Raw genomic sequence first — 22895 nt, 5'->3', positions numbered from 1 at the left:
ACGTTTTTTTGTAAAAAATAAATAAAAAAAAAGTGCATTTACTTTCAACAGTACAGTAATCTCAGATGGAACGCTAAACCTCCTGGCTAAGGCAATCTAATACAGACAGTCTAAGACAGTGCGCAGCAGGCTGCTTGTCTCAACGAGAGAGGCCTCAGTGCAATTATGAGTAATACGTTCTATGGACTTTGGCAAATGTGGGCCTTGTTAACCAGCTTTAAACTCCTGGCATCTTCAACAAGCATTGGCATAGCCAATAGGTCTCGCCTTTGGGACTTTAGAAGTGTTTAGCCAGAGCTACTGGTTTTGCCAATGTCTTTAAGCTATATTATAGGGCAGTGTAGCTGATGTGCAGCATGTTGAAACGTTATAATAAAGTGTTTTAAGCATTTTTGTTACCTTTCTACATAACGAAGCTGGGGCCCTCATTTGAAGGTCAGGAGGGTCACACTTTGAGTACCACAGCCTTATATTATCATTGTATCATGTAGATAAGGAACACAATGTCTAGCTCATCTGATGAACGCTGGTATTGTAAATGAAGCTTTAGGACACAGTCCTTCCAGGTACCACACATCAGGTGCTAGACTAGCGCATTTTAGTGTGGTGTCCACTGCACCACAGTAAAAACGGTTAGACATGTATTATAGCACCCCAGTTCCACCCCACAAGGCACACTTAACTGGACTTCCATTTAAGCGGCAAGCATGCTTTCTGTAAGTGCGCTGTGCTGACTCTCAAAATACAGCTCGTCAACAGATCTGTTGCAATAAGGAGCTGTGTGCCAGGTAGTTTATCGCAGCCTGTGTCATAAACAAATACAATCTGGAGGACCGGTTAGCCCTCTGACATTGATCCCAGGGGCTGTCCCTCGACTGTTGTGACATCTGCGATCTGTACAAGCAGTGCGTCTGATTGGCTCTGAGGCGGCGGATGGCAGCTTTTGTTTTTCCTTGCAGCGCCTATCAAAATGAGTGAAACCTCATCCGGTCCACTTGCAACTCCACAGTGTTTTGAAAGTTCTGCCTATCTCCTCCCCCAACACTTCAGCAGCCTGCCCCCCCCCTCCACCCACCCCCCCTCTGGGCAATACATCGCAGGCGCCATGGGGATTGGGAAGTAATCAACATTTTACCAGCCCTCTATCCATGTGTGACTGGGATTAGAGAGGAATACATTTGTGTAGCTGAGCGCTGAGTCACTGTCTTTAAGGTTTGGACCAGCCTGTGACTGTTCATGACTGGCAGCTGCGGCGGCAACACTCAGCTCAGACCAGGAACTGCACCGATCCCCATGAATCTGTCAAGAAAAGAGGATCAGCGCCTGCCTATCAGTGTAACACCAATACCAGTGCATCAGCACTGAACAAGCAATTTAACAAGGTACTGCTAGAGACCACTACACTGGACCTGCAACATTTTCCAGTTGGTAAGTGAGGATTGCCTATCGGTCAGAGCTACTGACTTTAGAACTAGAGAATCAGGTTTGAGTCAATGCATCAGCGCTCAACAGCCTGTGACTCTGCGCACACCACCTAATCTTCCCATGCATAAAATCAAAAAAAGAATGCATACTTGTCTAGTATAACTAGTGCTCATATAAAGCACTCTTATAATTTTGGGTCAAGTTCGTGCTATTTAAAAGTGCAAAATAAGTACCCAGTCAAGAAGGGTCAAACACTGCCAGAGGATGAATCCTTTTGGGGCGAATTAATGTGGTATACGCATGAAAGGTTACAAGCAGGGGTTTGAATTTTATGATGTCTAGTTCTGGTAAGATGCATGTAGCCAAACATGTTCTGGCAATTTTACTCCTGAGACAGCAGTGTGGCCTGCCTGTGGTGCGGCATGCAGATGCACTGGAGTGCACGTAAAAATTTAGGCTGTGACTGATCAGTAGGATAGTGTCCTAGATTTAAGGTGTTTTGCAGTATTCGCAACATATTTTCAGAGGTTCTTGTTGGTCATGGGGCGTTAAGAAAGGCAACGCAAACTAAGGCGCGGGAACAAAGTGAACACAGACAACGGAAGGGGGCGGGAAGAAAGGCAACACAAATTACGGCAGGAGTGGGGCTGTAACTATGGCAACACAAATTATGGCATGAGGAGGTAGTAACAAAGTTAACAAATTACGCCAGGGGTGGGAGCAAAGACAACACAAACCACGACGGGAGTGTGGCGGGAGCAAACTCAACACAAACTATGGCAGGGGGGGAAAGAAAGGCAGCACTAACTACTGCAGGAGGGGAGCGGGAGCAAAGTCAACACAAACTACAGAGGGAGGGGGCGGGAATAAAGGCAACACAAACTTCGACAGGAGGGGGTGGGAGTAAAGTCAACACAAACTACGGCAGGATGGGGGCAGGTGGAAAAAGAACACAAACTACAGTGGGAGGGGGGCAGGAACAAAGGCAACACGGACGGACAGCGCTCAGAGATAGCGGCAGAGCTCAGAAGACGAACAGGAAGGTTACAAGTCAAGACAAAAGAAATAATTGTGAGCAGACACTATATATGGCCACTCAAACAAAACATATGGCCCATATCGAAATGATCCATGTTGCAGGGGCAGTCCCCAGGGTGGGAACAAAACAGCCACAAAGCGGGAAAAATATACTCTATTCACAAACTAAAACTATGGAATTTGTAAAGGCAGACCAAGCAACCACTGAAAAGTGGTGGGCATATGGTGGGTGTGTTCAAACACCAGAGAGGGATTACAGCATGCCTCGCAGAGCAGCAAAGGCACGCTGCCTCTAGGCTCAACCTAAAAGCGTTTGTGAGATTAGCAAGTCACTAACTGACTATTTTCCATTTTAGGAGTTGAAATCTGGATTGCACTGTCTTTCCAACCCTTTAAAATCAGAAAACAATCTTTCTCCCATCAGGCAAAAGATGAAAGCCTTTTTATTGTGGACCATTTGATCCCTGCTTTCCTAATTTCTGGCCTGCCCTCCACTTTGTCTTCCTTCCGCCAACAGACCAGTGATATGCTCAAGATGTTTTTGCAGCCATGGTGAGAGTATTTGCATGAGCGAGACTTCTCCATGCTTGCCTCAATATGCTGTAGTGGCTGCTTCTGGCATCACAATAGAAAACAAATGTGTCAAAGCCAATAGGTCTTCCCTTTGGAGCCTAATTACTTTCAATTGGTTCTTGCAATTTATTACTGAATATACATCTCATAATTTACATAAGTAAGGACCTTGAATTTGTTAGAATTGTAAACTTCTTTTGCTTTATTGCAATTTTGTATTTTAATTGGAATTGATTTTACTAGGAATTGACAACGCCAAGAGGGTTTGCCTGTAAAAGACTGAGCAATTGGGCTTTCTAATGCGTCTGTGTTACATGTGAAATTAGTTACATTTTGGTGTCTTGGGGAGTTCTGGTTGTTGAAGGGTGTTAAAGCATTTACATTTGAGAGCTCCATGGCTAAGGCTGAAGTTAGTGTAAGTAAGTGGGCTATAGTGTTCAGATTACATGCTCATCCAATCCTCATACTCTATCCAGTGTGCCCACAGTGATGATCACATATGTACCATTTGTAATTACCAATTGACAATTAAATCATTGATGTTACTCATTGATATTGAATTGCTAGCAAGCACTCACATAGCCAATATTTCTGTTTTTTTAGGCATATGTTTTTTGTTGTGATATCAGGCCTCCAAAAATCATAAAGAAGTTACCAGACCTGCAGGTCTGGTGACTTGAATAATCTACTCGACTTATCAGTAATGTACTTGACCTGTAAACTAGTCTCAAGTTGTGTGATCCTTGGCAAATATTTTATTCTACAGAATAGCCTTTTTCTTCAGTATTGCATATGAGAGCACCTTTCAAATGTGTGAGTTCAGCATTTCTGCTGTTCAAAAAAACCCTCTTTTGTTTGATTTAATAGACTAACATTTTACTCCCTATGTAATAATAATCTATGTCACTTATAGGGTACACATGATCCTGACTTATCTTTTAGTTCACCAATAGCTTTGTCATCAATAATGGAGCTAGAATGTTTAAAAACTCACTATTAATAAATATACTACTAAAGCATGATGTGGTAGTGTACTGTACTTTACAGAGAGCACATTTTCCATTAAAATGGTCACAAACTTTCCCACAAATATTCAGTTTTGCTGATAAAACTATATAGTGTATTAATAGCTTGTGGAAATTGGGTTTCAGCAAAAATATTTATAGTTTGCACATTACCAAGTAAAGTGTTGAGATTTGTTTTCATCTTGTTTGTTCTTTGCTTCCATCGCACAGAATTACAAAAAAGGTGTGTTCCTATATGTACAGTCATTTACAAGCTCTTTAAATGTTTTGTGTTAGAAAGAAACCTGACCATTCTAGCGCTTCTCCAGATCCTGGCATTTTCCTTCTTTTCTCCCTCCCCTCCCACCCTACCTTTTAGGATGTCTTTGACGAATACCTAAAGAACAATAAACTGCCATAACATGCTTTATAAGTGACTCCCTGTTGTGTGACAACCTGCTCAATGATCTACCCATGGCCCTACAGCACTTCTGCACAGCGTAGCCGTAGCCCTCTATCCCCCCTCTCCGCCCTTCCTTTTTTTCTCTTTCTCTCTCTACACTTCCACTCTTTAGCCAGAGGACCTGGTTTACCTACACCCCAGCCAGTATAAGGCATGGTTATGGAACGTCGTTTGTTACCTACAGGATGAACTACCCTGATGTTTAAGCTATAATAACTACTGTTATAATTACAGGGTAACCAGTAATGTTTATTGTGTAGATCAATATCTCTCCACTTAGCCTCCGGGACATTTGGAGTGTCTGGCTTATTTGCATTGTCACTTCAACTTTTGTATTTCTGCTTGTTTGTTTCTTTGAAAATAAATAACATTCTCAGAAGAAAATAACCTGACATCCTACAGCCTTTCATTTCATACTAGTTGTACAGCACAGTTGTTAGACAGTTCACTCTACAAAATCCTCTAACTTTGCAGTGAGAAAAAGAAAATTAAACACCAACCTCCAGGATAAAATAACCTTCAAATTGTAAGAAGACATGAGCTGACATTTGACCCTTGTCTTTGCAAACAGAGCAAATGGGCCCAAATAACTATTTAAAGCCATCTTTATTGTTTGTTCACTTACAAAGTGTTCTTTGTCAGCTGGCCAGAACAGACCAGTAGGCCCTAAAAATAGCTTGCCCTGATAAAATCTGATTAACCATAGCAAATGGGCACATGGATTTCTCAAGGCTTTAATATGTTTGGATGCAATAGCAGAACACTCACAAAGAGGCACCTAAATGCTGTTCAGGCAGCATGCTGTGTAAGGCACAGGATTGTAGTTCGCATGTTTGAAACCACACCCTTAATTACTTGGGACACGGCCCTTTTAGAGACCACCACTTATTTGGACAGTGGTTTAAGTCCCACTTAATTGTAACAATTGAACAATGACTCAACCTGTATATCATACAAGGGGACAAAGTAATGTGTGCATCAATCACCAAGCACAGAAAGGGGACACGAGAGACCAAGTAGCAGTGGAAAGGTTATTATTTGCATTTAGGGGCTCAAAGGACAACTAAACTGCAGAAACCATAACAACCAAATGTGCACTGGAAGTGTTGCAGTGAATTAACGGCCCAGTTACACAAGTGATAAGGAGAACAACGTGAGGCGGCGATAAAAAAAAATAGTGGACCAAACGAAAGTATTTACAATCTCAACACATGATTTCATTATTAGCGAATGACCCTTAGGAAGCTGCGAATAGCGTGTCGAGTCAACGGCGTTTCAGCCTCTGTTAGCTTGAGGTCATCATCAGGACGATGGTTACACAAAAGGAAGTGTGCTCTGAAGGCACTCAGGAGGGCGAATGTGAGTATACAAGCGAAGAATGCCACTTGTATGGGCGCCACAGGGGAGCGTCCGCTGTGGGGTGGCAGCAATGAGTAGCTGCAAATGAGCAAGTAGTGTGGTTCAAATTCCACAACAGGGGAGGTGTAACGGTAACTGGGTGGTGCTCTACGAATTGAATTGTGGTCCGGCGGTGGTTCGGCCCAGACAGCAGATGCAGAGAACTGGCATTAATCCGGGGGGGGGGATGGGACGACGATTGAAACGTCTAACAGCGTGTAGGTCGGTGACGAATGAAGCGTCATTCGTCCCGACCTACACGCCGTTGGATGTTTCAATCGCCCCACCCCCCCCAAAGACCCATGACATCCTTGCCAAGCAACTATCCAAATATGCTCATCTTCTCTGGAAGTCGAGAGCAAAGGGGCAAACGCAGGCGAGAGACAGAAACATGAGGCTCTGGGAAGGGCCATAAGCGATACAGAGGACGTGGCAGAGATAGCAACGAGCGCATAGAAACTGGAGTGCATGGAGGGAAGCAAACAAACTGGAAGAGAGAGCAGTGTGGATAGCGGAGGAGTAGTAAACTGGAAGGAGAGCAACTGGAGCGGACAGGAGAGATGCACAGGGGTAGGAGAGTGCAACATGGGAAAGAGAAGCACAGTTGGAAAATAGGCACACTTGTGGAGTGTCTTAAAAAAATGAGCGCCTCAAAAAATGAGCAGAGGAAGGACTTAAGTAATGTATACATGCTTACGGGTGGGACAACTGCAAGAAGAGGAAAGAGAGCCCAGACAATCTTTCAAGTAAGAAGCAAGCAAATGAAAGTGACATTGAGGCCAACCAATGTTAAGCTATGGACGGATTCTAAGCCCACTGAAAGCTAACAAGAGTTGTCAAAACAATCCAGGCAATCACTTTCTAAGTTTTAATACTTTCTTAAGTTCAATTGTTTAAGTTCCTGCCCATTAATTTGTTCTCCCAAGCTTTATTTCCCACCCATATTAGCAAACCTTAGCAACAACAATGTATATAATTTCACAGTTGTCCATTGAATCTTCAGGATGTTCAGCTGGTTCCCAGGACATGTGTGGAGACTGTCTTTGGCCGAGTCCCAAGACTTGAGCTCCCTGCTTTGGAGTTGACTCTCTCGCGCATGCGGCAAATCCCACATGGGTTTTAGACTTTAGTATCTTCTAGAGGCCCAAATACAAACTAATAAAGAGGTCAAAGGACAAAGTATCAGAATCAAAAATAAATGAATTCACTGTATACCGCCTATCTCTACTCTAATCCCATTTATTTAAAAAAAACATTTTATGCATTAGCACTTAGTATATATATATCTTGTTTTAGTTTCAGCAAGGCGAATGATTAGCACATGAGTTTTCTAGTGGCCATGTTAATTGCTATTGTGCAGAAGCAGAGTTTTCCCTCCAAACGTTAAGTCGTCATGCAGCTGACGCATGCGCATTACATTTTCCCACATTAGCAGCCATCTTTAATCACTCTTGGGTTACTTGTTAGTAAAACACATATGCAAGCTTCTTCGATCTTAAAATATACGGAATGTTGTGCAAAATTAGTATTACAAACATTATTAATACTTTGTTACAGGATTTATATGAGAGGATTTCTTCCGAGCAAATCTCTTTTATACGAGTCCTTGCTCCGTCAGGGGTGAGCGAACTGGTCGTGTGGGGATTGGATAGGAAGGCTGAGATCGTATGTCCTTGAAGTTACAGCTGTGATTCCTGCACCCCAGCAGTTGTGAACAGATGAAGGGTAGTTGATCTTATAACTAGCAAATCCATGATTCTTGCACCACAGCAGTGTGCACAAAAGGCTTTGTCAAAATGGGGGGTGGGTGTGGTTCTCCTAGTTCACTCTACTGAAAGTAGTAGATGTGTTCTCTTTCAGCCCAATAGCTATGAGTATGGTTGTGGCCAGAGAACCACCATTCTGCCTTTTGAGATGGTGATTCAAGGCCGGCCCTATTGTATGGGTCACCCAGCATTGCCTTGAGCAGCGCTTTCCATTTGCTGATGACTTTAGAAAAAGTGGTTTATTTGGATTAGGGAAAGCATCATAGACGATTTCTGAATCAGTACTGGCAAACACCAGCTTGCACCTTTGCAGAGGGGTTAAATACCTTTAGGAAAAAAGGTGCTGGGAAAAACAATAATCCGGCAGGTACTGTAAGTAAAATTGACGAATGTCTGCGTACTGCAGTGGATGCTCCCCCCCCCCCCCCCCCCCCCCCCCCACCCCCACTTTTTAATATTTGCATAGAATCGGCGATATTGTGCTTAGGGTTTGTGCACTCCCTGACTACTATACAGATTTTACACATTAGATAACCGTCTGTCGGATAGCACTGCGAACTGGCACCATTTTGAACAGCTCTACGCTTCCACACAACACTGCATATATTTCTTCACTTATATAGCACCTTCATACCACTGATTAGGCCGAAAGCGGCAGCCCTGATTGATATGTATGAGTGTGAGTTTAGTTTTGTTGGAGTCTTCTAGCGGGGTATGCTAACCCTGACCATCAACTTGTTAAAAAAAATCGAAAAAGTTGCTTTCAAATGTTACTTCTTGGTTCATGTGTTATGTGCTTCCTATTCTGTTTTTCTATGAACAGAGAATGCAACTCAGTATGGTGTCTCTCTTTGCGTCATCTATTGATATCGGGGGATAAAGCGAGAATGTTTGCTGAAATTAGACAAACACAGTAGATCATAAGAGATTGGTGGCGCTGGTGCATTCAGGGTTCCATAGCAGAAAATGAATGAGCTGGTTGGATAATGTGTACTTGCAAGTCTGCATGTTGTTGGGACAAAGTAGGGAGCTCAGAATGCTAGAATTGCCTGCTTCTCACTTGGCATGGGTGAGAGGAGGTGCCCAATAGTTCAGCCTTGGAAAGTTCAAGTTCATCGCCTACAGTCTGACCACTTGGCAGTTTATATCCACATTGACATGCCATCATACTGTGCTATTCTTTCATTCAAGTGACAACTTTGTAAAAGGAAGTACCCTCTTGGGCTCCCTGTTGTCTGTGAATAAGCCAACGTCACGAAGGCTGTTAATTTTTAGACCCTCTATATAGGTCGCTCGACTGGATCAGTTGTGTACCTGGTTGATAATGCCAACATGTAACTTGGTGTTTAATAATGGATGGTGAATTTGATGGATGGGTTAGGGTCACACTATAGCCGCTGTGCAGGGCTATACCAGTTGTTAAAGGCCCTTAAACCGAGTTGTAGGCCAGAGCCACAGGTGAAGGCCTATAATATTAACTATAAAGGCATTTGTAGAGGGCACATCTACCTCAACTGAGGTGGTTCGGCGCTGAAACGGACAACAGAGCAGTGGCGGCACAGATCTAGTCTTTATGATTAAATAGCCAGGTCTTCAAGGCCTTTCTAAATTCCTGTTCAGAGTGCATCATATGTAGTTGAAAAGGCAAGTCGTTCAGCCTATAATGAGGAAGAGGGTTTTTAACAACCGATGTAGCCGGAGGCGGAAGGGCTATTAGACTATTAGAACATCCCACCCACTAAGGGTAGAAAGTTCAAAAATAAAAAGGAAGAAACATGAAGAGAAACATTAGAATGTTGGCTCTCTGGGCTTATATCAGCCATTATAAGCCCAGAGCTACTCCATTGACTTCAACCGAGTGCTCCAAATTCCAGTGTTCTTTGTTTTATTTGTTAGAACATTCTGCCACTCGAGGGCAGAATGTTCTAATAGCCTTATAGCCCTTTGTAGCTGGGCTATACCGGCTATTAAAGTCCAGCTCCCTTGTTAAAGGCCTTTAACGCTGGAGCGGGCCTTTAATAGCGGTATAACCAGATACGGTGGGCTATAAGCCCGCCTAAATAAACTTGGAGTTTCGGGAAAGGCTCTTGCATGGCTGGAATCATTTCTGCAGGAAAGGTATTTTAAGGTGTTTGAAGCGGCCTGCCATTCCTCTCCCCTACCCTTGCAGTGTGGGGTCCCTCAGGGTTCTTCCCTTAGCCCCACACTTTTTTAATGTGTACATGTCTCCCTTAGCTGAGATAGTGGTTCCCTATGGTATCAAACTGGTCAGCTATGCCGACGACACCCAGCTCGTGGTCTCTCCTGAATCAAGCAGAGCCGTCTCCAACGAGTCTGAGTGCCTGTTTGGAGGAAGTGGCCAATTGGATGAGCCTGTCTCAGCTGAAGCTTAACGGCGAAAAGACCAAACTTATGCTATTGGGCAGGCAGGCATCATTCAACGCTTCCACATTATGGCCACCCTGTATGGGCCCTTGTCCAATCCCTAAAAGTGAGATCAAGAGTTTAGGACTCTGGTTAGACGAGGATCTCTTGTTTAAAGTACAAGCCAGGAAAACAGCGGACACCTGTTTTGGTCTGCTAAAATCTATACGCAAAATTCTGCCCCAGTTGCCAGAGAAGGCCAAAAGAATTTTAGTTCAAGTCTTGATCTTATCCAGGCTTGACTATGGAAATGCGATCTACCTGGGAGCCCCAACTTCGGTGATCTGTAAGCTTCAGGTGGTCCAGAATTCAGCAGCCAGACTGCTGACTGGCACCAACCACCGCTCCTCTGCCAAATCAGCATTAAGCTCACTTCACTGGCTACCGATAAAAGAACGGATACATTTTAAGGCCCTCTGTATCGCCCATAAAAATCTTCAGGGCAAAGGCCTCCAATTCTCGCTAACCTTATCAGACCCTACAAAACGTTCAGAAATCTGCGGTCTAATGATGTTAATCTGATTGAAGTTCCCAGAATCAGTAAGTCTCGCTCCGGATGTCGCCTTTTCTCATACAATGCATCAAAACTGTGGAACTCTCTGCCCCTCTTTCTTCGTCAGGAACCCAACCTCCTTATTTTTCGCAAGAAACTAAAGACATGGCTCTTCCCGCAAACCAAATAATCAAGAATATTTAAGAACAATTTCAGTTTTTTCCATCTCTCTGCTGTTCCAAGCGCTGGGATGCTCCAGGGTAGCCATGCGCTATATAAGAATAGTTTCATTCATTCATTCATAAGGCTATATTAACTGGGCCGCCACACCATGCACTATGCATTGAGCACTGCAACAATGTTATTACCCTCTTGCGAGCTAGCCAGGGTCCTACAGAGTTGGGTTAAGTGATGTTGGCAGTGCTGTTGTTTATACAATCAGGTCATTGTGCTGCTCTTGTAGCATAACGATTATAGCATAAGTAGGGCTAAATAGGTTGGAATGTGGACTATCGACGTGGGCCTTTGAAAATAAGGATTTCGGTCCGTGTATTCTAGTCATTATAATAAGCATTTTGTGTGGCAAAGAAAATGAATCTTTACGGAACTGTAGATCCTTGAGCCCTATGGCGGTTTAAATAATCTATCATTGTTACATTCCTTGACTATATGTTTTTTTAATTTTTAAACTTTATTTTTAGATTTTAACAATACAATTCGTGTCATATATTAACATAGTACATTTCTTCACCTACACATTGCATCTTTCTTTGAAGTATATGCATACCCTGTATTATTCTGCCTCCGTATATTAACATGACATCTGTGCATTCTGGTTACATAGCAGATAAATTGCCCAGTTACACAGATAAATTGCCCAGCTACAATGTCCCTACGTTTAGTCTAATTTGAATTGGATTAAGAGTGTGCCTGAAATATCCTATTTGCAGAAAAACAAGCTGTCTTTGCTTGAACTACTGTAGCCATACTTTAATTATGCTCCGTTGTACCTCAAATAAGGGTAAGCCCCTTTCTCTTCAATAAGGGTACCATGATTAGCCATCAAAAATATCCAAGGGACTAAGTTTGCTAGAATGAGTGAGGGCAGGTAGGAAAAATGTATTTTATTGTTTTATTTTCAGGAATTAGGGGAATCTAGTTCTCCAACCTAAAGTAATGAATTAGGGGTGATCATGTAAGATAATTAATGAATCCAGGACACCCTGTAAAATGTAGTAGGTACCATCAGTTCTAGATACATTTTGGTCTCTTTCAGCTTGTAATGTGTACTCATCTGAAATTGTGCAGAAGCTCGGTAAGCTGAAGGATGTTTTGTCCAAGGTTCTGTGTCAGGGTAGATGCTTGTGCTGTTTGAAGGAAGACTGGCAACTGCCCTACCACAGAGAAAGAGGAACTGAGCTGCCTTGTATGAGCAGGAACTGGATAACCGAGCAAAGAACTGCCCCGGACACCGGAGGATCTTGCCGTCCAGCTAGCTGAGCCAAACTGTAGACCTCTGTTCTACAGAAGCGTTGATGAGCAGCAGGAGAATTTCCAAGTCTGGATCTGTGATACACTAACATTGCCCTGACCCATCATTTATCGTCGCATATCATGTTAAATCCTATTTTTCTGCATTGCTAGTAGTGTGGGACTTTTAATTTTATTATTTCACACAAAATCATTGGATTGTTTTGTAAGGCTGGTCAACCTAATTCCCGAATTATGTAAACCGTCTCTCTAGCCCTTATGGTTCAAAAGTATCAATGTTTAGATGCTTTATAGTTTGTAACATATTGCCTGGCATCTTTCATTCTGTCAACTGGAGACTAAAGAATATCATAATAAGAGAAGTGAGAGCCAAATCCTTTTGTTGGCAACCGAGAATTCAGATTCCTTCCTTATAAGAATACATGGTTTACTGCTGCACTATTTTTGGAAATGTAGAGGCTTTCCAGAAGGCAGCAGAACCTTCTTATTTGTTTTGGTGATGATACTGTTCACTGCTTTATACATCCAATGTGTACAAAATGACCTCTTCTTTTGAGAAGGTATGGTTCTGACTGGACATTGAGATTTTGTGATAACTCTGCCAACCTATATTTGAGTTCCAATCCCCTGTCTCGTCTGGGCATAAGCCTTGATTGGTCTTCCTTGCTACTCCAGGAGAAACAGTTTTGCAAAGGGAGTATATTGGTTTCCAAGTTGGACAGCAGTAATACTTCCGGTCCTGGGACTCCAGTGATAAATGGCAAATCCCACCACTGCAGAGTAACCGCAAACTGCCCAAGAGAAAAGGTCCAACGTGGGCATTTTAAGTATTTATATACCATTTTGTTCTCCACCACACCCTCCATCTTAATATGAACCAGTACAAATCTAATTGGGTGCCATCTTGGAGTCCACCTTGGCAGGCCTACTTACTTCCCTGTCCTCTTCTAAAATGTGAACAAAATATTTCTTCAATTTCTGAGAAGTCTTCCGGTGTGTATTACAGTAGAAATCCATCATATATACAAACTGCACTCTAACTTCTGTAACTTGTTGTAGAGTCAATGTATTGAAAGCAGCCATGTCTTCCTCCACCGCCATGATTGTCCCATAGGAGGGACTGCATCTGGACTAAGGGTGCTCTAACAATAGAAGTACTAGTTAGGGCATCCTAAATTATTCAGTGTTTTTCATTAACTTTGATGACAGATCATTCCTGTTATGGTTGGGGTACAAATCCTGGACACTTGTTCATTACTGTACAATGTTCACATTGTCTTCTAAGGCACCTATAAATTTGGTTGATACATATTTGCAAACCTCTTAGACAACTGCACAAATCTGCAGTGTTCTATAACAAATATGTCTCAGTAACTCGCTGACTTTGTGCAACAAGGCTTACTCTTGTGGTCCCCACCCATGGAACAAAGGATCTTCTGCTTTGGTGGCCTTTATTAACTGCACATAGACAGTTTGAAGAAGTATCTCTTAAGAGTCAAATCCCTGAATAGAAGCCTCTTACCTGTGGAAGAACAGGATCCTGGAAGTGATTCACTGGCTTAAGCTAACTGATAGAAATCTGCCACCATGAGAATACAAACAAATGGTGGTCAATCCACCTATGGGGAAGGACTTGTCTGGAAAGCCACTAAGTCGGGTAGGTGTGACAAATGAGAAATACTTGACCTCTGCGTTGCTTCACAGTGATAGTCATACAAAACCTGGGCTGGGAACATATATTTGGTGGTCAGATTAAAAATCTCACATTATCACGTTAATAAAGGGAACCGGGTACTTATGAGAAGAACTCCAGGCGCGGCTCATTTGGGGTCTGCTGAGGAGCCAGCAACCTACGAGGGGTCCAGCGGTAACTGCACAAGAAAGCAGACAAACTGAGAACCTCTGACTGTTTAAATAAAAACATGTGTCTAAATAAATGAAATCACAATTCAAAAAACTTGACTTTAGACCAAACTATGGCCAACCTTGGCAGGCAGAGGAAAGGGACTGGGGCAGGCAAAAAAAGAGTTAAAATTTGCTGAAACATCAATGCGTTTAATTAGCTATGCAAGTACTTTGGAAGTGTATGAGGAACCTCTTGGGCAGGTGCACACTTTTACTAAACATTTGCATTTGAGTGCCATGTCTGATGTGATGTTTTTGCAAGCTAGAAAATACCTGATAAATCTTCTCTGTTAACCTTTCCTCCTACTACTACCATCTTCCTTGTGGTTTCCGGTTGGAGGAACTGACAATTTTCTAGTGCTGATGAAGAACGCAACAGTGTTTCTCGCTGTTCTGGTCCTACTGCGTGGTATCCCCACACCCACTCAGATTCCTTCTTTCTTTTATTGCTTTCTCCAATGGCTTATGATTTGGAGGTGTAATTGAGGAAAGCTGTTGATGGTGATACATGTGCCAATCCCAGATGAGTAGTATGAGGGATTGTGACACAACGCAAGCAATTTTACTATGACTGGGATAAGGCCACTGATTGTGGTGCTCTTTGAGGACCTGGGCTTGTAGAAGCTTCTCCGCAAGGCGAGTACGACTTAATCTTTAAACCAATAAATCCCACTTTCAAACTCTGCTGCTTTGAGCTCCCCAGGCAGACTGAAAACACAGGTTCTGTACAGGTTTATTTCTCTTCTTTCAGTGAAGCAGATCTTTGTCTTATTTCTGGGAATGGAAAGTCCGCCCACGGTAATTTGCTATAAATTGATCAGAAACACTGCTCTTTAATAAAACCCCACGCGGGGCTCTTCTCATTCACAGCAGAAGAATGAGGCGAGCAGGCGGTGCCTCCATTATGGTATCGGGCCTGCACACAACGGGCTATTGGAAGTGAGAAGCCCATAGGGAGAATTTAATTTCTCACGCCCGCTGTTCTCCTAAAAACGCACCATTTGAACGGAGCAGAGATGTAGTTATTGTGCTGTTAAATTTGCAGTCTGCTTCGATAGTAGATGCTGTGAACATGATAATCACACGCTTTCAGGAGGGGTCAAGGAAGACTTGCAGCTACAGGAAGTCTGCTCTGGACAATGAGTTGCTTAAGCAGGTGGAAGTATTTCATAGCACCTATGATTTTGTGTGATTTAAAAGATTATCACAGTTTCCACTTTCTTTTTGCACTGTGGCTCCTTCTGCTGCCTTACCAGGCTGTTTTTAAGTCTTGATCCTCCTCCTCCTCCTTATTGTGAGCAGTACCCACCAGTCTGTAGATTTCAGCTGTATTTTGTGTAAACTAAAAATCTTGTTCAGAGGTGGAGTTTTGACAGTATGATTTTAGTGTCTGACATATTTGAAAATAAAATGGAAGGCATTGGTCCAATTGCTTTTTTCATCTTTCTAAGTAATGCCATACTTGCTAGTACCGGGAACCTATGGGTATAGTAGTCATTTGGACAAAACTTGGTTTAATCATGGGCAAGATGAATCATAGCATACATCGGCTTTCTGGTTTTTGTCACTAGTTTTCAGAGTATTTTTGAGGAATTGACCATGTCCCGGTTTTTGAGGCTGTCTCTTGCTGTTGTGCTCCATTTTCCATTTGTGGTGGAAACAGTCCAGAGCGAAATCACTCGATGTGACATAGAGCCTTGCATCATGGTTCTGTGTTCTTGAAATAAATATTACAAAATGGCCCTCAAACATTCTAGTATTCCGTTTGTTAATTTTGGAGAATGCTGTGGCTTCATCTACCATGTAGCCATCGCCATTATTCAAGTTACCTATTCTGGGATCTCATCATTGTTTGTTTGAGTGTGCCATCACTGATTTTAAAATGATTGTTTTGATGCATCAGGTTGTCTATAATAATGATAATATCTGTGTAATGTGATGCAAACTACTGACTTGTTTAGCTGTAAATATCAGATCTTAGTATCGCTCAATGAAGTGCTAATTAGCCTTTTGACCTTGGATGTACAAGACTAAACTGTACTGAGGAACCTCGAACCTGTGGCCTTCATCTGCTGGATGCAATAGACCATTGACAAAAAGATATGTTTAAGTTAGCCCCCTGTGCTGCCATGCATCCGCTTACGACCTTTGACAACCCTCTCAAAAGCTCTTAGAGACCTGCCGGTGATTAGGCACTATACAAAAATTATTTAATATAACATAACATTGGCGTATTTTACTTTATATAGAAAGGGGTCATTACTCGGGAGGCACAGCATTGCCAAAGCTCCATTTCAACTGAATGTTACAGTAGGTAACAGTATGGCTTCTTCCGCCATTTTTGTTTCGATTAGTAAGTCTTTGGCTCACTTGAGAAGGCATCCTTGTCTAGAAAACTGTATATCTGAAGCGACGGTTGCATTTTACGCCGATGATAATCTGATGCTTTATCACCAGTACATTTGTGCACTAATCTCCGACTAAAGACCTCTAGGATATACGTTGCCATATTTAATTTTTGTCTTAGGCCAGTCTGGCTGCACAATCGGCAGAATTCTGTACTTCTAAAAGTCTGGTCTGTTGCCTCTTTTGTGATAAACAAGGAGTAATGCTCATTTTTCAAAATTAACTAAGTTACAATTATATCGCATTCAAGTATCGATTTTGCAATCCTCATCTGTCATCGATCTCATCCCCCAACACCCAGGAGGTCACTGCTCTCCAGCAGGATCTGACATCACAAGGACCTTTCCTAACTTTGTCCCAAGGGCTTAATCAGCAAACCAAAGCTATGAAATGCACATCTGACTTGTGCATTGAGGTCTCGTGTTATTAATTGGTGAATAAGCAAATGGACCTTACAGGCACATTGTATAACAATCTTTTAAGGTTCCAATGTCATTACTAAATTAGAAGACCGTGGTTCCTACTTATAAAATCTACTGTTTTCCATTCTGAATTCCAAGAAAGTGACTTTCTGTAATCCAGGCGCTTGATGTCTGGTCATAAATTGTTTGTTTTAAATACATCTTCATCTGTGGTATCCATGGCCGCCTGGCTGACAGGTTCAGGAACCAATCAATGATTGGTTGTTCTACCCATATAGAGGCTAATTCAGCCTTCATGCTTCGTGAGTTTATTACGTGCTCGGACTACTAGATTTCTTTTGGCTTGCTGATCAGGCCGGTAATACCGATTTGGGTGCAAACAGGAGTATTTATGCAAAATGACTGCACTTGCCACCAGTTTTTCCTTCACAACTGTCGCCATGTTTTGTGTTGGGAAATTGCACACACTTTCAGCTTTGCAACTCAGAACGATGGAAAGCATGCACGATTACTGAGTTATCCCCTAGCCCTATCTGCACAATATGTTCTGATGCGGTAATACCACAGCCGAGAAAAATGAAATAACCCTGCTGTGTGGGTAATACCCAGTGCTGTATTAGTGCATTTCACCAGTGCACTTGGAATGAACCCTTAAGTATCTCAGTACCTTTTGCAGACCTCCACGCCTCAAGGTCTCCCGTTCATGTTGAACCCCACTAACTCTTGGCATACTTCTTGACATTGAGTGGACTGTAGCCTGATTCTGAAGAATTTACGTGTTTTCCATTACTTTTTTGGGAACCTTCTGGTAGTTGTTTTGCTTCCTTGCAGTGTCTTTGCAGATTGCTGCTCTAGTTTCAGATTAGTTCTGAAGTTTCGTTAGAATAGTATCCAAGGGCTGTGGCCTTTCTTGGGAACAGTGGGGGGGATAGTGGAAAATCCATAGCCAGCCTAGCTGCTTAGGCTTTCCACCATAAGACCTCAACCAGCTGGAGAAGCTGATACACCAATTGTAGAACCCCAAACTCCACACATTTGTCTCTTTCCACCGAAATGCTGCAGTCACTTGCACTTTGTGGAGATATGCCCTAGTATTTTGATTCCGGATTAGTGAGTGCCGACGCAAGTAATTTTTGTGTGTCTATTTTAAGCCATTATTTTCACAGAACTAGGAACCATCACTCTGATTGGCCTAGGCAATCTTTGTGGTTTTTGAGATTTTCCACTTGTCATTTCCTGACTGTCGTAGACAAGCGTCTCTTCGCTGTACAGGAAGTGACCTGGGCCTTGCGTGTGCAGCGAGTGGGGATTTTTCAAGTGGAGTGTGAAATCTGTCTGAGACTCAGTTGGCTAGTTCTGATGATGCAGAGCCAGCTGTTATGCAGAATCGTTGATCAGAAGCGGTTTGTTCCTGTTGTACGTGAAGCAGTTTTTGCCAATGGATCGCTGCTGGATCTCATAGCGACTGGCTTCTGACCTGTTTGTGGTGCTCGTGCAATGTGACAATTGAATGTGAGAAACTTGCAAAAGCAACAAAAGCTTGAGGTCATGAATATTTTTAAAAAGCAGAAGATCTGCACTCCGGTGTACCAGCGATCTGCTTCCGTACCTGCTACCCACGTTTTAGGAGATGTGAGCCATAGTCTGAAGGATTACCAGGGGTGTCGCCACGTGAAGACCAAAGAGTATGTGTCCGGGCACAACCCATCCAATCCACCTGGTAAGCTGTTACACACCTACAGGTGGCAGAGCCTCCCAACAACTCCCAGATTTGTGAGCAGTAGAGCTTCGCCATTAATGTTTTCTCCCAAGGACTTGGAGCCAAGGTCTGCTGGAGACCTCAGGAAAAGGCCACCTGCTAGACATTGTGTCCTGAAACAGCAATCAATGGTGATGGTGGACAGCCCTTGTACTCGGGTCCAATTCCATAGATCAGTGTCTGAGCCTGCTGTAACAGCAACCCCTTCTCAGCCAAGAAGGTCCGTCCAGCGACAAGTGCAGTCAATAGAGTCCAAGGAGGATGACGACTACAGTTGCAGCTTTTTGACCAGCCTTTCCAGCAGCCTGCAGTGGATACAGAGGTTTAGCGGGTCACAGAACGGGAATGCAGGTACGTTGCACTGGAGAAATGCAAAACTCAACTTGTATCAAGTGGCATTCCATCCCCACGGTCAAAACGAATGCCGTAGCTCCTTGTTCATGTGGGTATTGGTGTTGGGGGGGGGGGGGGGGGGTTACTTGTCTATCACCAGGTCAGTGTGTCTATGAAGAGTTTGCACTTCCGTGAGACTACACCACTTCAGCCACCGCAATGCATCCTTTCACCTCCTTTAAAACTGAACAGGAGGCACACTTTTTTCAGTAGTGCAAGTGCCATTCAGGTTTGCGACGGTTCAACCTCTCAGCTGATGGGCTTGTCCTTGATGCAAAACAAAATTTCTCCTGAATTTTCTTTCCTTTAATCCAATATCCTGTTTGGTATCAAATCAAGGTTCTGCCAGGCACCATGAACAGAAGAGAAACCTGAGACCATCCTTGGCTCCACTGTTCATAATTTCTCCTTATCAAAAAGCTTTGCCTTGAGGGCAGCACCTTCTCAGTACAGACTTGCAAGCTCTGGAATACACTCCTAAAGAGATTAAGGACCATCGCAATTATTGAGAATTCAGAAGCGAAGTAAAGACTTACCGATTTTCAAATACCTGATTCAGCTGAGTATCCTCCCAGGGATATTCACAGTTTTTTTATGCACCCTACGATTCCATCCTCATGCCCCTTGGCCTACAGCCACACCTGATACCATGCCTTGCATGGCACTGGCCTAGTTTAGAGCATGCACTCCTAACTTCACGTTACCAAAGCTGAACACTACTAGACCACTCTTTCTTCACTCACGCACTACAGATGTTGAAATTAATCACTACACTACTATAAAAAGCACCACACTATTTGAGAAAACGAGGTATTGAAGGCGCTATAGAAATGCTACAATATGATACAATAATTTGAAATTTTTTTGTTCCATCCACAGGATACCTGGGAGTTGCACAATTTTGTAAACTCGCTCTATTTCGCTTGTGCCCACACAGACACACACACACCTACCTACCTGCTTTCAATATTAAAACTGCGCTTTTGGTAAACTAGTGTATCAAGAACTAGTAACTACACGTGCGTGGTTTATTGTATTGTCTAGAAGGCAATTTCTTGTAGAATTGTGCCTCTTATTCTCCAATACTGACATTATGTGAAAACGCTGGTAGAGAAGTCAGAAGAAAATGGAAAAAACTGAAATTGATAATGGTAAAATGAATTATAATATAGATTAGGATTTGACAGAATGATGCGCATATTTTTACTGTAGTTGTGAAACAACCATGCACCTTTTTTGTAAAAAATCTACTATAAGTTTTAATTTAGTTAAATGTATTTATTGGTACTGGATAGTGGCGAGTAAAAACATTTGAAGAAAAAAAAAGTAAAGTGGGAGTTAACTTTTGAAATTTCAACTTATATCACCTCCAACACTTAAAAAAATTAGTTTGGCACACCTGTGCAAAAATACTGAGAGGATGGGAAGGGGCTGAGGAGCTGCGAAGGCTTGACGGCACTTGAAATCAGAGTATGAGGGACCAAGAGCATAGACACCTGGTCAAGGGGTATTTTGCAAAAATGGGACAGCCTAACAATTTAGGTCTGCCACCGAACAAACCCGCCACTCCAAAGTTGAGGTAGCAACTGAACAAGTTCGGCCTGTTCTTTCCTACAGTTCAAGACCAACAAGGGTAGGCCTCTGCTGTGAACCCACACAATTCTGCATTGAAATCCAGGAAAACAAATGGTTCATTTTACTACAGGGACCCTAAATGTTTCATTAAGACCCCATAAAAGCAAACATTCCATCAGACCGTGATGACACCAGGGTTTAATTTCCTCTGTTGACTTCAGGGCACCTGAAACCACATGGCTCCAAGTGTGGGCAGTGCTGTGTCCCATCTTCCTTTACTACTGAGATCCCAACATCTGGCTGACGAATGGAGTTACTGGCCAGTGTCTCGGTGGGTTCTGCTCACCACGTAATGGGTTTGGCTCGCTCAAAAAAGGCTAGTTGAGGACGTAAGCGACCATTAAAGCTGTTCCTAATTAGCCAGATGAATATGTTAATTTTCAAATTATGGGCAAGAGTAAGTAGCCCGCAGTATGTGGGGTGCTAAGCCCTGTGTGCCACCTTTGATGGTTTACATGAACCGGGCTAGGAGCACTGCTCAAGTGAGTAGTGCACAGACAATCCATGCCTACACAATCCACGAACAGCGCTTTTCCGACATTTCTTCATAACAAATGGGCTTAAACCAGGTTGGTCACTTGTTGTAAAAGCGGTGATTCTCAGTAATTGCTGCATTCGCTCAGAGGATTGCTAATAATAACAGGCATAATCTGATAGGATAACATGTGTGTGTGTGTACGTGCATGCGTGCGTGCGTGTCTGTCTGTCTCAGACATTCCCCTAACACTTGGCACCAATTCTAATTCAGGATTAGCCCACCTTTGTTTACCACAGAGTAAGGTCCTTTGACCCTAGATATCAAGTTGGTCAGTGACAAAAAGCTGTTCAGTCTATGGGGGCTGTTTGTTGCTGCCAGTACGCCCATAGATAGGTTGCTGAGATTCAGGCCTGACCAAAATGAGTGGCGACTTCGTGTAAGGCGAAGTGACCATTAATTATTCGTAATGCAGTAGCTGCAGCCTTCCTCTTACATGTATAGAAAATGGCTGGATACCCTACTAATAATGACACCGTGTGGTGGCCCTAGGGGGGTGAAGTTAAAGCCGAAAAGCAACCAATCACATGATGTTCTGTGGCAGCGTCACAACTGTAGTCGTTTTTGGCGCATTAAAGAAGGGGGCTTCGGTTCCACAGCTCCCCGCGCAGCCCTGCAGAGTGCACGGCTTACCCGAGCGCGGGACGCCTGGTTTCTGCTGTCAGCTTTTGTCGCAGTATTGTATAGCTGCGCTGCCACGAAGGGGAAAAAACCACGAATCTCTTCAGAGTGGCGTGTGTGCGCGCCAGCGCTGCAGGTCCCCCGGCCCTCTCCGTGTGACTGCTTAACCGTAAAACATGTGGTGTCAGAGGCCAAGTGCTCAGAGCATGTAAAGGTTTAACAAGCTGTGATGTGGGTCACCGAGCATGCAGTGACGCCCTGCAGGCCTGTCTTCCACACAGCTGACAATCCCTGTCTCTTCTGTAGCTGAACAACCCTGGGCCTGTCTGCAGTCCTCTACCTGCAGACGCAACCTGTGCATGCCGAGTGCTCTTCAACCAGCGGTGTCCAACCTTGGTACAGAGCTGCATCCATGCCAGATTTTCAGGATATCCACATAAAATATTGAACCTGTATGTGACCTCTTTTCATATTCAGAGGATGGTCTGAAAATAAGTTCTGGATCTGGCACTAATAGACCTACCCAAATCTGCACATTGAACCAGGTGCACAAGTAAGCTGTCTGTGTGGGAGCACCCACAACGTACCCGATCTGTCATTAGAACCTGTTTGATTTAGAAATATGTACAACACAGATGTAGGAGCAGGGTGTTGTGCCACATTTCAGCCTAGAGAAGGTTGTCGATGTTGGCTTTGATATGCACAAAGACTTAGAAAAACAATCTTCGTTTTGAGGTTGTAAACTTGCTTGCCTCCGTTGAAATACCCTTTTTTTGTTCGAGAGCAAAAGAGGCCTTGGCCACCACCAAAGGTAATATTTCTCTTGATTTGGTCCCAGTAATGGAAAATCAAAACAACGTGGGCACCCCTTTCGCCAAATTAGAAAAAGATCACAAATTGTGGACGTTGGATGTGCCAATGACTAATATTTTTGGGAAGAAGACTATTTGTAGAGGAGCTGGGATGATGTATTCAGCATGAGAGAGAAGTTTGGACCATACAAGCAATCCATCTGATGTTAGATATAAAACATGGCCCTTTATGTAGACTTTCTAGTCGTATTTGTAAACACTGTACTGCACATAATTCACCCTCTCTCAAGGGGCCAACATACTATGAAGCAAGTCTACAGTGGGGTGAATTG

At 43.2% G+C, this 22895-nt stretch overlaps 1 protein-coding gene across 3 annotated transcripts in view; it reads left to right on the top strand.

Moving 5' to 3' along the window:
• The window catches only part of RASAL2 (RAS protein activator like 2), a 785014-nt gene that overhangs the window by 206688 nt on the left and 555431 nt on the right, over positions 1-22895 (top strand). For 2 of the 3 annotated variants that reach the window (XM_086956457.1, XM_086956450.1), the window contains exon 1: positions 18128-18918. The exons of the other annotated variant lie outside the window; for it this stretch is intronic. In XM_086956457.1, coding sequence (XP_086812583.1) covers positions 18357-18918 — 562 coding nt within the window. In that variant the 5' untranslated portion in view covers positions 18128-18356. Of the gene's footprint in view, positions 1-18127; positions 18919-22895 lie in introns of those variants that run through there. 3 annotated transcript variants of the gene reach the window in all.

The sequence above is a fragment of the Lissotriton vulgaris genome, chromosome 1_1, assembly GCF_964263255.1.
Source record: "Lissotriton vulgaris chromosome 1_1, aLisVul1.2, whole genome shotgun sequence".
NCBI classification, from domain to species: domain Eukaryota; kingdom Metazoa; phylum Chordata; class Amphibia; order Caudata; family Salamandridae; genus Lissotriton; species Lissotriton vulgaris.
Note: the sequence above shows the minus strand (reverse complement) of the source record. Positions and strands in the feature narration are given on the sequence as shown.